The following is a 17,574-nucleotide window of genomic DNA, read 5'->3' as shown; positions in this document are numbered from 1 at the left end:
TTGCCACTACATTTATATTAATTATTATACCTGCTACTCTCCAAATATGTATCCGCTTTTAAAAGTAGTTTAAATGTGACTTTAGAGTTACAATAGTCGTTTTTTTTGCTTTTTGCTTATTCACGGTTGCCTCGTGTTCTCACCAGCACTGATTCTTTCACCCTATCTCTCTTCCGCCCTCTCTCTCTCTTTCACTCTCTCTTTCTCTCTCTCTCTCTCTCTCTCTCTCTCTTCCCTTTTCGCTTCCTTTCCCTTTCATTTGATTCGTAAAATCATGTAATAACCCCGGAATCACGGAAGTTGTGAATAATGATTACTCAGAGATTTCTTTTTTCTTGTTTTTGCACACACGATCTCGGCGTCTCTTTTCTTCGAACTAGCGAAAGCATAGAATCAGCTCTGCTCGACACTAGACATGAATGGGGGGGGGGTACATGTTACAACAGTAAGTGTTACAATGGTATAATAATCCAACAAGAATACATCAATGTGTGTGACTGCCTTTATATAAATGCGAGGACCGAGAATGGGTCGGCTGCGTGTGAACGATCGGACGATCTCGTCTACTCGAATTCTACTCCGATGTGCCGGCTCATTGCTATTTACGATCAGTGTATATATAATAAATTACGTAATAATAAGTGTAATTCTTCCGGCGCGCACATTTTTTTCTCTCGTCCCTCGGAGAATCGCTCCGCGAGCAATGGGATTTTTCTTTTTATCTCTCTCTCTCTCTTTCTCTCTTTATCTCTCCTTGCTCGACAGACTCTACCCTGTGTCTCGGTTTCTCTCTCTCTCTCTCTCTCTCTCTCTCTCTCTCTCTCTCTCTCTCTCTCTCTCTTTACTGTTGTCCGATAATGTTGAACAATGAGTTTCTCTGAAATCTGGAAAAGTGAATTCGTGAAACCGTCTGCGCACCGCCGTCTTACAGCATATTACTGATCACCGGCCAACCCATCGAGGTCAAATTATATGATTATCAATAATAGCTTAGCGCACGTACAATTTTTTTTTCTCGGATCAACAAACCCCTTCACCTTCCTCTCTTGCCTTTTCTCTCTTCTCCATCCACCACCCTTCTCTCTCACGCTTTCTCCTATTTCTCTGTCTTTCCTCTCTCTCCCTTCGTAAACCGGAAACTGCGACATATTCCGGACAGTAGAATTTATCTCGGCTACAAAAGCTGTCGAAGGGCATTTTCTTTTCTCGCAAATACACAAACTGGTGCAACGTTTCTTTCTCTTTCTCTCTTTCTCCCTTTCTCTCATTGCGTCATCCCATGCGCTTTTGCGATCATATTACATTATTTCTCCCTTTATTTCTTTTATTCTTTAATGTATAGGAAAGAGAAAGTAAAAACACGAAAAATAAACATACTATAATGGTTATCAAACATACATTATTATCGCGCGTATGCGTGTATCATTTTTTTTTCCTTCTCTCAGCTATGAAAAATAATAGCAGAATATACGTTATATTTATGTAATATTTAATAATATATAAGGTGTGTCTTCGCGCGGGGCCCACATGCGTTTTCTTTTTTCAGCTACATCGATAAGTGTTTAATTTTTTTTTGTTCTTTTTACTTTATTCGATTATATTTGTGTTTGCTATCGTATCTTTATTTTTTTTTTTTTAGTATATTCTCATACTTTTTATGTATATTAAGCAAAACTACGGTAAGGAAAAACTTAAGATTTAAAACGTCGAGCGCACATATAGCAACTCAGGTTGATTATTCGTCGTTATTATTACTCTTATGTCCGGATCGCTATGAAAATTCGCAAACTCTACATCTCGTACAAGGCTACAGCAAGTTAAAAAATAAGAGCAACACGAACGACACGATGCTATTCGACGCATCGTGCGCGCATCTAAGATATATGTGAAACGTAATATACATATTCCTCTTTTTTTAGGAGGGGCAATCATTTAAAACAAGTTATTGGAATTAAATGATCTCGTCTTTTGTCCTCTTTTTTTTTTTGTTCTTTTCTAGATTTTTGCAAGACGACCTCTTTATAAGTGGTTCGCTCTCTCTCTCTCTCTCTCTCTCTTTCTACGCGGTACGAAAAACGAAAAGGGGGTGAGCGCGCGGATAACATACAGCGAAAAAATCTCTCTCTCTCTCTCTCTCTCTCTCTCCCTCTCTCTCTCTCTTTCCCTCTCGTCTCCAAAATAAAGGGATACAAAGCTACTTTACGAATTACGTTTAAGATGTTAATTAGAGAGTCTAGTTGATGGCTGCGTCGTTAATATTCTGTGCTGAATGAGCATCGGCGATCGAAATAAAATGGAAACAGCCATTCGGAAAAAGTCGAGCGCGTTATTATTTATTACGAACAACTTCTCGCGCGACGCGACGGAGAGACGCGGATTATTAGACGATATCTCGTCAGGATACCCAATCTTCGCCACGATTTATTTTACGTCGATCATTTCCTCGTTGAAGCGTCTGCCACTCCGGCACAAAGATTATCGAGAGTTAGTATTATTACTCGGTGTACAATTAATTTTTTTTCCGTTATCACAACACACAATGCTCAAATGTCATTATAGATCGTTACTTTATAAATACAATAGATTACTCGTGTATCTTTTTTAATGGTATGTCGGTATCATAGACGAGTTTCGTGGGCCCCTCTTCCTTTCTTTCATTTTCTCTTTCTCTTTCTCTCTCTCTCTCTCTCTCTCTCTCTCTCTCTATCCCTTCCCTCTTCTTTCTTTTTCTCTCTCTCTCTTTCCCTCTCTCTCTCTCTCTCTCTCTCTATTACAACGAAAAGCAGGCACGTCGTACGTGCCTGTTTTTATTTTTCCTTTTTTTACGTCGTTCGTGTTTTATGCGAGTTTCAATATATTTATTTTCAACGTTTCTGCATCTGCTGTATTCAATGTGGTTTCCCATATTTACCTTTTTTTGGCATTATACGCTTTGCGTTTATAATAAATTATTTCACGTTACTCATTATTCACATCAGCGCAGCGGCGACTGATCGCGTTGCGTAACATCATATTTGTGTCCTTACGTTTTGTATCCGGTATATATATGTATATATATATATATATGTATATATCAAGAGTTCGATTTCTCAGAAAGAAAATCATTTATCTTTACGTAAAAGCGTAAAGTGGCATTTTACTCTCAAATTCATCATTAGTATTCGTCAGATTCAGAAAGTCGGCTTCTAGTATGTATTGTATGTGTATGTGTGTATGCGTGTGTGTATATAATGTATATACTCATATGTATAAGTGTGTGTCTTTCAGAGCACGGTCGACTTGTCGATTTTCGAAACTTACGTTTTTCTTTTACCTTCTCGCGCAAAGAAATTACTTCCATGTCGATTGTACTTGGTGACGTACTTGCACGATAACGCACGCTAATTGTTAAGAGCGATGAGACTCGAATGATGTTAAACGATATATCCAAATAATATATTATATATGCGTGAGGCGTGGCTGTGATACAAACTCGAAGCAAACGTCCATTTCGCGTACGCGTCGCGTATGAAACAGTGAATCGAATTACTTCCACATATGCTCGGCGCACATTGAAGCTGACTTTACATAGTTGCGATTCATTTCAGTTATTCTCGTATATGTATACATGCATGTACTTATATAAAATGTGTGTGTGTGTGTGTCTATGTGTGTGTGTATACATATGATGTACTGTGTGTCCTTTTTAATCCTGTTCCTACAAGCAACTCAGGGAACTGAGAGCTTCGGAAACGTAGGAGAACGTGGAATTCGTTTTTTTCTTTCCTTTCTTTTTCTTTAGCAAAATTTCTCCGCGGATGTTATTTCCGTATAACATGCCATCTAAAAGCACTTTCGTCTCTCCATCTCCTCTTCTCTCTCTCTCTCTCTCTCTCTCTCTCTCTTTCTCTCCTTCCCTCTCTCTCTCTATCTCTCTCTCTCTCTTTCTCTGATTTTTCCCTTCACACTCTGTTCTTTCCGTTCACACTTATCCATTTAAATCTCAGGCTTGTTAACTGTCACTTTACTCAAATTATATAAAGGTTCTCATTGTCCTAATGCATTTTACGCAATAACAAATCTACAAAAATATAACATTTTATCTTATCATCTCTCATTTATATTATCTCGATAAATGTTTTTTTTTTTCTTTTACTCGTCTTAAATCGCACTCCGTGCACTTAGACACACATGTCTTTGCATCCTCACACCTTCGTTACTTACTTTAGTAATCGTGTTCTATCGTGCTGTCTTGCTCTCTTTCCACATTTCACCGTTTCATATATCATTTTCTATCGACAAAAGAACTTGCTCTCTTAAACTCCGATGATCTTTGGTAGAAAGTCTTTTAGACTATTCTACTCACATAAATAGTACATTTTTAACATAATCATCCTAATCCCGGTGCGCGGTTAACACGCGCATCTGGATTCTGTATGTACACCGTATATCAATCATACCGTCATTTCTCTAAAGTAACCGTTTATATATGTACAATTAAACGAGGGTCATATCTCGAAATATGCTACAAAAGGCGCGTGTATGCGCGCTCATGCACATACATACACACAGGGAGAAACACGCGCGTTTCCTCCTTTACGCGAACAATCTGTGATATATATATATATATATATATATATATATATATATATGTATGTATATATATATATATGTATATATATATATATAAATATAATTAAATTTCTCCCTAAAACAATTCCCCCCTTCCCTCATCTAACGCCTAAATCTCGCGATTGTGATCGTGAGTCAACGTATCATCGATTTGGCTACCTCGAAATGTCAAAATATAATCACGGACAATGCCCACGTGTAGCAGAACGTAAAAATTCCACAAAACTGGACGAATACATTTTAATCTAAAAATCACCGAATCGTCGCCCACGGACGAACTTCTCGCGTGTGATGCCGTGATGTAGCATATTCGCTAAACAATTATGAGGCGTACCGTGAGGATAATGGCTTCAACAATCGTCACCCTCTTGCACGTTCGCGGGCACCCTCGCGATACGCCTCAAGTCTGCGGATGTCAGATATAGAAACGTTATTGTACCTAAAACTTTTAAGTCAATCCAAGCTCATTCATTCACGTTCTCTCCCTCTCTCTCTTTCGCTCCTTTCTCTCTCTCTCTCTCTCTCTCTTTCTCTCTCTCCAACGTAACAGCAAATAAATATATGACCTAGATTGCGTACACGCGTGTACACATGACGAATCGGTTGCAATCCCACGTATGTACACGCGTCAACAATGACATAACATCCCGCGCTTTATGTACATCACTTTCGTAACACACTCTCTCTCTCTCTCTCTCTCTCTCTCTCTCTCTCTCTCTCTCTCACTTGCACTCTTTCCTTCTTTCTCTTTCTCTCTCGTTCTCTCTCTCTCTTCCTCGCCATCTCTTTCGCTCGATGCACATTCACGCTACGGTATTCACAAATTCTCTCGTGTACTCGCAAGTACTCACTCACGCACAATACGCAGGCACAACTTACGTATAGTATACTATATGGGAACTCTAATATCTAAATCATATGTATATATAAATATATATTTTACCTATATGAAAAGCATCAGTCTCCATGTGCTAATGACTGCCTCAGTGCTCCGTCTGGCTCTTTCTTATCTACAAAAATCAGTAAACGCTATCGTGATGTGGCTTGTGTGCGCGTGTGAACATGCTGATGTGTTGTGTTCGCGCGCGCGCGCGTGTGTCTGTGTGTGTGTGTGCGTGCGTGTCTGTGTGTGTGTGTGTGTGCGTGCGTGTCTGTGTGCGTGTATGTACGTGTACTCTACGCATGTATATCAGGCTACTTTCTTCGCGATCAGACCTGACCACTGAGACCGTCGCAGCGAGCATTTCATATAATACCGGAAAATATATATTTTTGTGTAAAAAAAATAATCACACTTCTTAAGAATTAAATACTTATAGCAGCTGACGACTTGTTCTGAGTAGTAAAATTAGCGCACGCATACACTAATCAGTCGAGTTCCATTCCATGGTAATGCGAGCGAAATTAGCTCGTTAGCACAAGCACGATTTGTCTCTTCGTTACGTCTGTCTTCCTATCTTATACAGAGTGGTACTGGTTTGGCAGTGAGGACATGTCAAGAACGGGTAAAATCTTTGTATACTTCACGTGTCACACGCATTAAAATAATTTCGTGAGATGGACACCGTGAGTACAGATTCCTTGTCTCCTATTATTAGTTCAACATTTTGGCCCCATCAGAGCTTTAGACATATCGAGTTATTGCGCACGTAACATCTCATTGCGACCTGTGTAACTCCAGAAAATCGCGGCGCGTCGACGTTTCGAAAGATGCAATTGCAATTTTACATACACGATGTACACGCATCGTGTATGCCGTTTCAGGTAACATATATACTATACTTTATCAGCGTTTTCTCTTTTTCTTAATTTTTCACGGAAAAGGAGAAAAAAGGAAGAGTCTCAAATACTCGTAAGAATGTGTTACGAATATTTGCGTATTTTTTTAAATGTTCGACTTTTTAAAATTATGCTGATTATAAGTATATCCTGAAGAACGGCGATATCAAAGCGAGTCAAATTTTATCGAAAACAGAAATTCGTTAACAATCCGTTACTAAATCCTCTCGCTCGACGCGAGGATGGTCGTCCATTCTCGAATGTTACGGTGCGCAATCGCTCGGAACATATAAGTAGATTTGTTTTGCAGTCTTGAGTCACATCCGGGAGTGGTTAGTCATCGGAGAGTTTTTCTCTCCGTTTTTACCGATATACTGATACTTAATTCTCCGTGGCGACTGGGGTGACGAGCGGCGCGTCACCCTGTCCTTTCTCCACGCTCTTGCTGTTCTCTGTGGCGTCGTCAAACTGGCCCGGTACCGGCGGCGTTTCCTTCGTCGTCGAATTCATGCTCGGAACCGTCTCGCTGAGAACAGCAGCGGACGTTATACATACATATTTTCATATACACACACGCACGCGTGTGACTATATCGCTTTCCTCGGAGCGCAAAAATAGGTCAATCGAGTAAGGACAATTGTAGGAGAAATGTATTAGAGTGAAATGTATTAGAGAGAAACTCGAGATGCTTACTTATAATCGGTTATTCCGTCGACAGTGATGCCGCGACCTCTGCTGTCCTTCTTTTCGATTTCCTTCGTCTTCTTGATAGTGGTTTTCTTCTTGCCAGTCATCTGGAAAAACAGTCGGTGTTGTTACACGCTTTACCCCTCCCGCGGGAGAGTCAAGGAGGCAAGATTGACAGATTTTTACCTTCATCTGCGTCTTCTTGCCGCGTCCGGCGATCGGAGCGCGGTTGTTTCCGCGAGTGTGAAACGTTGGCCGACCCATCGGATTGAAGCCACGAGGAAGACTGTATTTAAGCCCGCCGATCGAAGTTACCTACAACAAAATCACCGAAGTGGTGACACGTGCAGAGTTAAGAAGTCAGATACGTGGGCGCCGTGTGGTGCGCGCTGCATCAATCCCAGCCCAGATCTTTTCTTTCTTTCTTTCTTTTTATAAAATGCGATCGATTAAATCGTGTATTTTCTCAGTGTCACGCTCGACGCTGAGCTGATGTATCACAGATTTTCACCTGCGCATTGTTTCCCTCTGTATGAGAGGGAATCTCATCGTTGGTCGCGATATATTCGTCGCATTGTCCCACCATTACAGGTGTCTCTTTCACAAGCATACTTACCTCCTCGTCAAGATCTTCTACTCTACATTTCTTTATACGACTAATTCAGAGCTAGGTTGGAGATGTGGGAGACAAGGTACTTTAGAATCTTAATTCTAATATTGACAATAATAACAATTTATACAAATGATATAGCTTTTTCTCAGCTTGGAGAATGTAAGATACACCGTTAAATTAAAAACTGACAAATATATACGTAAGAAAAGTATATATACTCTTGATATAATCATTAAGTATACACAAAATCTATCGAAGATGCGTAAATATGTATCTTTTTCTTAATAAATGATTTTAATATGCGCAATAAACAAAAACTCGTATACGAGTTGTAGTTACGATTGTTTCGTTACTCGATGATGCACTTTATTCAGCTATTCAGGTTGTGCCATTACTTATAATCTCGCAAAGCGGAATAGAACTTAAAATAAGGAACACCAGTTAAAATACTAGGAGTTAAAATATAATAGAGGTCTTTATTTTAACAGTGTTTATACTACATATAAAAAACATGCAGATGCGATGATACAAAATTGCAAGGTCATTAAAGGTAAATAAAAAAAAAAAAGAAAGTCTAAAAAGCTACACCGTAGAAAAAAAAAGGTTCTGACGGTGCAACGGAGTATATAATAGCGCATAAAATCCCTGCGGTATACTACACAGTTGATGTGCCTCGAATTCTAAAATAAATTGCATATCCTTGATGCTTAACGTATATAAACCTCAAATACATAATCTCGATGTTCACCTGTATAATCATGTGTACACCGGCGTGCAAGACCGTGCGACAGACTCTTACACACCCAGCGTTTAAACAAGGATCGGACTAATCGATATACTCCTCTAATATCTGGGCCTCGTCATCGTCGTATGCCTCTTGCTCCGTATAGACGCGACGATGGCGAATCGCCGCAAGACTGCGAGACTCGTATACCCTATTGAAATGATATCCTACCTGGGGTGGGATACGTCCACGGGGGTGTCCCTGAAGTGGTTGAGGCAAACGGCCGGGTTGTCCGTAATTCGGACCCCACTGGCCCACGACGACACCGGCGATCTCCAATTGACCACCGCGAGACGGTATCGGACGTCGCATTAATCCACGCTGCGGCATCGTGCCGCCGCCGCGACCGCGCATCAGCCCGTCGTTGATGGTACATCCGGCGGGCAGGATATTCGTAGGAACGGACACACGGATACCTGTGCGACGATGAGAAACAGGCTCGTTACAGGCGGTTGTCTCTTTGATCTTTTATCGACAATCACAGATATGATATACGACACACAAGTACAACACACAGAGAACGTGCAGAGAGATTACTCAACGTACTGCCGCTGACGTTGACGTCACACGATGACGAACACGCGCATAATGGAAATGCATTTTCACGCAGTATAACACGGACTACGTCTACAACTTAAAATCGACTCGATAACACCCATAGTCTACAATTACACGTAACATTAGCGGTCGCAACGCCGAGCATGGTCGACTTCAAAAGAACGACATTCATACTAGTCATGTAAATATAGATTATGGTACTTTTACAGACGTTACTAAACCGATCTTAAGCTTCCGTGCAAACGTAGGCCATACTTCCTATCAGCTTATGACGCAATTTTCTAGTAAGAGATTGTCTATTGCGTTAAGTTGGATCCGCTCTCGGCTCGATCGGGAACACTGTCGCAGCCTTGAGATTCGCAAAGTCATATAGTGTGAACCCCGCGAAGCAATTTAGCTGGCCTTTGCTCTACTTCCATTCGAAGCATCCTACCGCCCGAGATCGTATAGGATGCCAGGAGAATGGAAGAGATTGTTACACATTCACGTTTGACACGTGAAGAGTCGGCAATCGAAGCCGGGATCTTCCGATCGCTGCCAATGTCTGTCAATCGAGCTACCCACGTCTTCGAACACCGATACTCTTCCATTCGCTCACGACGCTCACGAGTGAGCGTCGGGTATATCGTTGCAAAATTAAGCGAAAAGACGTTAATGCACCTGGAGCGACTGGTATAGGCGGACGCGCGAACACGACGGTAACTCCTTCTAGAATCGCTTTCCGCATCCTTTCAACCTTCACTACACGATCTATGTGACCACTGCAGAGTTCCAGCAGATTCTTGGCGATGGTAGCGCGAGCCAAGGTATGATGAAACAGTTTGCCATCGAAATAGAGCCACGGGCAGCACATTAACCAAGGAATCGGTGCGCCGCAAGCGTCGTTCGCCAATAACGCGGTCTCCACTCCAGCCATGAATAATGTAGCTAATTGCACACCGCGCGATGTCACCAATGGAAGCTGCCAAATGACAAATGACAAATTGATCGTCAATATGTTTGCCTGAAGCGAGGTGTGATTCGTGGTTCGTAAAAAGTGCATCGCAATGTATTTATTTACCTGTAAGTCCTGCAAATACTGAGCGTTCATAAGTTCTGGAGAGAAAGCCTGCGCGATAAAGGCGTCCAACTCTTGACGTCGTAAGATTTTTATTTTATCGGAGAACGACATGATATATCTGCAAAAGACAATCGATCAGTTGTGCTAACTTGGACCAACTTTAATCAGTTTTGATCCTCACGCTCAAACTTCAGAAGAAAGTTAGGCATAATGTTCTCCTAGGAACTCATCTAGACGCAGCAAATTGAAACAGCAGATTAAAGTCGATGTTCACCTTAATACACATGCCATGACCAATAGGTGTTGAGGCACATATGATGTATTTAGCATGAGAGGTGTGTCTGATCTCATACAAGTCAGAAATCCCCGGAGTCTGCGCCGTTTGTCGTCTATGACTGTGCTAAAGAACAGGAAATTGTGTGAGCTTACAGCATAGAGGACGACTCTTCCTCAACATTGATTTTTCTAATTAATTAATTCGTAGCATCGTCGTTGCGTGCGAGCAAACGAGTCGCCCAACTTAATCGAACAAATTGCTTACCCAAACCACAAACGTTGAATCGTAGGCACACCCCAACCGATCTGCTCTGCTTTCACTAATTCGGGAGTTTGATATGGATTTGATTTGGACCATACCCATTCCTTGATTATGACGTCAGGCACTTCAACCTTTTCGCAGTCTGCCCGACAAATTCGAAGAAATAGAATTCGGTGCAACAGCCACACCTTGCAATTTATACAATGTGTTTCCTCATATTCAGGGTTGGGTAGGTTAATACATTTTTTAAATTAAGTTCAGTTTGAAGTGTGTGTGTGCGTGTGTGTGTGCGTGTGTGTGTGTGCGCTTAAGATTCTGAGTTAAAAAAAAAAAAAGAAAAATAAATAAAAAAGAAGCTACTCAAAAAGAGGAAAAAATTTACTAGCATTATTTTGGATGTTTCTTGTTCTCTTATCGTGAACAGTCCACGATGATTTTAATACTGATAAATTACTTCAACTTGTATAAAAAAAAATAAAAAGTTAAAAACTCTAAAATTTTGAAATAACTAGTTCAAGTTAAAAGTTGACTCTTTTTAAGTTAAGTTGAAAGTTATCAACTTTTTTACTTAACTTTTAACTAATTTACCAAATTATTACCCAATCCTGCTCATATTTTGCGCAAAAATTTCTACTCACCACCTTTCTCTTTGCTCTTCGTAGCCAGATACATTCGATGATGAAGATTGAACAGGATTGCATACACCATCTGCCGGATTGGCCGGTAAATTAGATGAATGGAAGGAAACTCTCGATGATTCTCGTCCTCGAGAAGTACCGGAAGCTTGATTTCGCCAGCGATGAGAATCTGATAGATGTGTGGCGACATCAATCCTTTCTGATGACGTTCCGAGGCAGTACGCATAACCTCCGGCACAGTGGTGGGGATACTGGTCGTTTTCTCAGATTGTTTCGCAGAGTCGGCCGTTGCGTGGGACGGTGATGTAGCGGAAGAGCTGCTGCTCGAACTCGACGAGCTGATCAGAAGATTGTGAGTACCGTTGATCGCATGACCGTTACCTATTTCGGAGACTCAATGTACTTAACAGTGTTGATAAAGTAGAATGCGCATAATAAAATTGGGGTTTCGTATAGCACCAGTGAAACAACACCACGTACTTTGCTCGTCCTCGGTACGGATGGTGTCTGCGTCTCCGTGACCCTGGATACCAGGTGGATCGATCACAATTTGCGGCGCTGATTTTGCGTTGGCCGTCGCCTGTTTATACGCGTTCAAGCTCTCACGTTCGCTCTCTAAGGTCTCGGATGCGAACCTCGACGTCTCCAGGTTAGAGTCGCTCTCTGAGGCTGACGGTGTGTCGGTCGACTGATTCGACGGAGCCTGTGCGCTTGGTTTCGAATCTACCTTATGAGCTGAAATAAATTTGTACACACACGAATGTAGAGTACGAATCACAGGACAGTATTTATCAGTAATGTTGTCAATTTCAACCACCCGAGTACCTCTGGTTGTTTCGGAATTTTTGCCAGAATTTTTCGCAGGTATTACACAGGTACCCGGATTATATTAACAGCACTAATTTACATTTTATAATTTATAACACAACTCGTTAAAGCTCAGAAGAAGGAAGAGTTCTTTATGTCAGAATTGTACCTTTCGTTGGTTTCACAGGCTTGTAATGCAGAAAACCCTCCTTCGTTCCGTTTAAATAATATTGTATAGACTGTCGCAATTTGGAACATCTCGGATCTGAAGTGGAGCCGAAAACCTTTTGCGAGACTACATCCAGCTCCACGGACGGTAGTTCTCTGACGAAATTCGCAATTGTCCTGATGGTCTGTTCGACGCTAGTCTTATTGATATTAGTGCTAATGTTGAGTTTCTTGTAGAAATCAGCCAAGTCATTTTCAGTTAATATGTAATTTCCTAGCAACGCTGCCAATATGCAGAGTCTGTCGGATGGTATGTTGAGAGCTTTCGTAAGTTCGGAGAGCATGTATTCTTTCGTGTCAAGAGAACCCTGTAGAGAAGGAGAAAATAAAAAGTGACAACCACGTATGAAGTTAAAACAAACGCCACTCGGATCATAGACTTTTACACACACACACACACACACGTACAGACTGGACATTCCAGAAGAGACTACAAAGATCACATCTGTGGAAGAAAGCTTAAGGATAAGCCAAAGGTATTCGACTTTTGTCTAGTTTCGCTTCTGTTGAAGGAAACTGAACAAAGATAGCATGCTTTCAACAATGTAAGGGAAATACAGTCTCGTTCTTTACATCTTATGTTTTCAACCCTCTACGTAAGACACTACGTACATTAGTACACAGCGTGTACATGGCTGTTATCTATCTGGTCACTACAAATTGTTATCGCGCGCATATATAGGGACAGAAAACTTTGCGGAAACATTAGCTGAATTACTGAAAATACATACTTTGTATGTGAGCTTCAGCTGTTCGGATGAGAAATATCGCGGAGGGTCGAACGCCGCATACTCGGCGTCGTCGGCTATCAACCCGTTGTAATTATTCTCACGACAATAAGCGATCACTTCCTGGTGATGGTCGTCCATGCTGCACAGCTGTCAAAGTGAAGCGTCAAATTATCGTGATCCTTACCGAAGGTGTCTTTTTTGTCTGCTGAACTAGATTGCACTTTGTTTGCCTTTGGAATGAAACAGATACATAATAGTGTTGAAGGAAAAACGGAACGAGCTTCTCCCCGGCACGGCAGTTCTAGTTCAGCTGCAAAAAAGTGGAGGAAGAAACAAAAGTTTCGAATCTTCACGATCGTTCACGAAACAACTTACAACTGTGACGTTTAAATGCCTGAGCGCCATACGTAGGCTGGTCCTCAGGCACACAGGCGGGGTCCACCAAATTTTCGGCGGTGGAGTGCCTTTGGTTATTATGTGTTTCAAGACCTGGAATATTTCTTGGCATGAATTCCATACCTCTCGCTTCAGATGCTTCGCCGCTCTGGACGCGCTACGCTCTCGCAAAGACTTACGTTATTGACTTTGGCGCGCAATTGCAGCTGATTTTGCACCCAGTCGGCTCGCCGTGACGACTCGAAGCATCCATTAAAGAACACGGCCAGCTCCAAATTCGACATCTCTGTCGCTTGTATGAGGACCGCGAGAAACTGCAGCATACGATTCCATTGTCCACCGCAGGCCCAATCTATGCGTATCGGGATCATTATATTGGCGTTACTGGACAATTCATGGATAATAAGCGCGTCGCGCGATTCGTCTGCCGTTTTACCTGAGAAAAATCCACCGTACAATCGATCCAAGCAGCATTCTCCATCGAGAACCAGTCTCAATTTGGCACTATTGTGCAATTGTTGTCCCTTTATCACGCGGTTACGTTGCCGTTGAGCGACTAAACGCGCAATTTTCAACAGGTCCACCCCTACAGTGCTTCCCTGCACGCAATTACCATCGAGGAAAGCTTGCAAGTCTTGAATGCCCATTTCTCCTTTTTCTCCCTAGTTACCGTCCAGTCGTGAACAAAGTTAATTTGTCTCTCTGGCTTCCCCCCCTTTTTTTTTGTTTTCCTTACGCAATAGTGTTGCGACTTTTTAGATTGGTACTTATTTTTGCGTCCAGCAATGTGTTCTTGTTACAATCAAAGTTGGTATGCTTTTGCAGTATCTTTAGGATGTGAAGAAACTTAAGTTCAATTTCAAAAGCTTCAACCTGCAAACGAAGAAAGGCACGGTATTACTCGCGGGCGCTATGCACCGGCTGCTTTCAGCAGAAGAAATAGCTTAGAAAGCGCTATGCGCTGATTTTTCGCCGGATGGACTTATGGTGGCTCACGCTTTTCCAACATGTTTACTACGAGCGGTCCATCATATATTAAGAAGGTATGCTGAAGAAGGGTGATAACTGCTTGGTAAACATGTCGGAGAAGCATAAACCGCCGGTGTCCCTCAGCAGAAAATCTTACAACAGTTGCAAAGCTGCTGGCTACGCAGTGCAAGGCTCCTGCTAGATTGCTTTCTCTGCTGAACGTAGCCACTGGGATTCAGTTATGACAAAATCCAAGTCCACCCGACTGTAATCAGTGAATAATCGTTAATCGTGCGTTTTTGCCGCACGAGTGCGTCGACGACGTTTTGCATATACATCATGCATTATCGTAGAAAGAAACAAAGAGCGCGAGAGAGAGAGAGAGAGAGAAGGGGGAGGAGGAGAGAAACAAACAGAGAAAAGTTAAGTGGAAGGAGAGAGACAGCTCGTCCGGAAAATATTTCGAGGGCGCACTGAACCCTCCCGCTGAACGGACGAGCGGAGAATTTTCCGCAGCGGGCTGGACCGCGACGTGACGCGACGCGACGCGACGGCACGGAAGGAGAAGGAGCACGGAATCATGCTTCCGACGCTCGTGGTTCCGCTGGTGGTCGGGATCGCGCCGGTCGATCGCAACGTCCCGTGCAAAATAAACGCCTCGTCGGACATCTTTGACTTTCATCGGCGCGCGCGACGTCGGCGCCGGCTACGAGGAAGCTGTCTCGTCCTCGCGATTCTGACCGCGCCAAGACGCTTCGCACGTTCACACCTCCGTAGTCTTTCCTCGCTTATCTCGCGGCGCCGGCACAATAGAGGACAGGTCGCGGCACCTTTCCCCGTTGTGCCGTGCCGTGCCGTGCTGTGCTGTGCTGTGCTGTGCGCTGTGTCGGACTGCCGATCGTGCACGATAAGGTCGAGTGGACAGTCGGAGGTTCACCAGGCGGAGCAAATCTCGACAGCAAACAACGGCAGGTTGATAGTAGGCGGGTGCCGTAGCGATCTCCTCGACTGTTGAGCCACCACGGCCCGCGAGGTATGGAACGAAACGATCGACGACGGCGACGGTGACGGCGGCGCCGAGCGAATATTCGCGTATGCGAGTTCTCGGGCACCAGGACGCGGCCGTGTCGCCTAGCGGTGGCCTAGCGGCGTCGCGGTACTTACGTTAAATTAGCGATAATCATCGTGGCCCCAAACGAAACACAAAACACACGGACTTTCGGAGTAGATGACGTCGGATTCGAAAACGGAAATGCTACCATGGAGTGTTGCCAACCATCCACGGCGGTCGGAGGAAGCTCACTTCATCGGGCACGTTCGGTATCACACGGAGCGCGACGAGCTACCGCGCTCGATTGGTGAGAATTTTTTTATCCAACAGAACTTGCCAATCGGACGCGAGAACGCTCGGGATAGCTCGGGAACGCTGACGGCCGTCGACAAAAAGAGGTTTGTTCTTTTTCGAACAACCTCTCGAACTCGTGCGCGATATAAGTCAGAACGAGACGAGTATATATATTATTTCGCTCCGACTTGTTGAAACAATGTGCAGCAGTCCAAGTCTTTCGAAAAAGAACTAGAAACAGAGACTGCAGGTTGTCTCTACGATTCTTTCGCTGACTTCTGATGGGAGAATTCTCACTTTCGGCAAGCATGAGTGTGAGTCTTGAAATTTACATCAAACATCTCATGGAACTTCTCTCTCTCTCTCTCTCTCTCTCTCTCTCTCTTGCCAAAGTTTCCTTGTCGCCGGAAGTAATGAAGAATACGACCGTTTGCATTAAGGCCATTTTCATAATTCGTCGTTGGATTTCTCATCGTTCATTGGCTACGCAGCATCCGAAGATCAACTGAAGACGATCTCGAATATAACATCCGACTTTGAAAGTTCTTTGAAAATATTGAGAAGCATCGAGAAGACAGATCCGTAGCCGACATCACCGACGAGATACTATAAAGGCTGTTGGCCTTACGGGACTTAGCGTGCCAAAGAAATTTCTCTGTGCACTAGCGTCCTCTTAGGAATATCGTAGCCGAAATATGAAACATAGCTCGAAATAAGCATGGATGGTAACAGATATGGAATAATGGGAAAAAGGTGTCGGAAGATATCAAAGACTATTAAGGGTCTGCAGGAGCCACACTAGAGACCTCTCGCGGAGAACCGCGAATTAGACAAAATTATACTACAAATTATGAACAAAATACGGAGAGAATCACTTTATACGTATGATATTTGCAATCAGGAGAAACGTCCGCAGGGTCATACAGAGCGCTTTTTTGGAAAACAAGTCGAAATAAAAATCGATTAAATAATTTGAATGAGCGTTCATCCCGCGGTGCAGCACGAGCCCATATTTCCATTTATTACAAATTTTCAAGAACTTAAATGCAAAATCGGGCTCTGTACGACCCTAGATAGTAATATAAGGAAGATGCCCATGTAAGCCCGATAAGCGAATATGATGTATGCGTGGCAAAATCTGTAGATGTAGATAACACGGAAAGTGTAGTCCAGTTGCACTATAATGCAGTCCATATGACCTAATCTTCCTGCCTTGCGTTCGCGTGAGCAATGCATTAGTATTAGCGTATATATGAGCAGTGCATAAGTATTGCCGTGCGTATGTGTACGAATACCTTCCAGTACCGCGATTCTGTAACTCTCTGTACCGCGATTCTGTAACTCGTTATTGGAGTTAACGACACTTTCGTTATCGTTGCGCAGCTTTTGTATACCGTAGAAAAGCTGCGCAACGATAACGAAAGTGTCGTTAACTCCAATAACGAGTTACAGAATCGCAGCACTGTAACGTTATTGGAGTTAACGACAGTTTCGTTATTGTTGCGCAGCTTTTCTACGGTATACAGAAGCTGCGCAACAATAACGAAACTGTCGTTAACTCCAATAACGAGTTACAGAATCGCACCACAGTACCGCGATTCTGTAACTCGTTATTGGAGTTAACGACACTTTCGTTATCATTGCGCAGCTCTTGTATACCGTAGAAAGGCTGCGCAACGATAACGCGAAAGTGTCGTTAACTCCAATAACGAGTTACAGAATCCAGCTGCAGCTTCCACTTTAAAACATAAGATATTTTGCCACGTTGACAATATGTAACTACCAAATTGATATGAAATATTCCTTGAACTATTATCGAGGTCCCTACAG

General features: G+C 42.8%; 1 protein-coding gene across 4 annotated transcripts; it reads right to left on the bottom strand.

Annotated features, from left to right (window-relative positions):
* Positions 1-496: 496 nt before the first annotated feature.
* On the bottom strand, positions 497-15,722 carry LOC105191361 (constitutive coactivator of PPAR-gamma-like protein 1 homolog). 4 transcript variants are annotated; one of them, XM_025306362.1, is made up of 17 exons: positions 15,564-15,642; positions 14,557-14,664; positions 13,867-14,303; positions 13,610-13,782; positions 13,410-13,523; positions 13,035-13,181; positions 12,245-12,611; positions 11,749-12,003; positions 11,269-11,649; positions 10,634-10,772; positions 10,367-10,492; positions 10,093-10,210; positions 9,693-9,993; positions 8,646-8,890; positions 7,264-7,392; positions 7,084-7,184; positions 6,772-6,916 (listed from the first exon to the last, which is right to left on the bottom strand). In XM_025306362.1, exons 3-17 carry the CDS (start codon positions 14,075-14,077, stop codon positions 6,772-6,774), a joined length of 2,952 nt encoding a protein of 983 aa, XP_025162147.1. In that variant the 5' UTR covers positions 14,078-14,303; positions 14,557-14,664; positions 15,564-15,642. The 4 variants fall into 4 exon arrangements, with proteins under 4 accessions (XP_025162146.1, XP_025162147.1, XP_011152998.1 ...); XM_011154696.3 differs by lacking the exon at positions 14,557-14,664 and having other exon boundaries at positions 15,564-15,722; XM_025306361.1 differs by lacking the exons at positions 14,557-14,664; positions 15,564-15,642 and having other exon boundaries at positions 497-6,916; positions 13,867-14,077.
* Positions 15,723-17,574: the final 1,852 nt, after the last annotated feature.

Source organism: Harpegnathos saltator, unplaced genomic scaffold, assembly GCF_003227715.2.
Source record: "Harpegnathos saltator strain DR-91 unplaced genomic scaffold, Hsal_v8.6 scaffold774, whole genome shotgun sequence".
Taxonomy (NCBI): domain Eukaryota; kingdom Metazoa; phylum Arthropoda; class Insecta; order Hymenoptera; family Formicidae; genus Harpegnathos; species Harpegnathos saltator.
The sequence above is the reverse complement of the archived record's forward strand: the minus strand, read 5'-3'. Positions and strand labels throughout refer to the sequence as shown.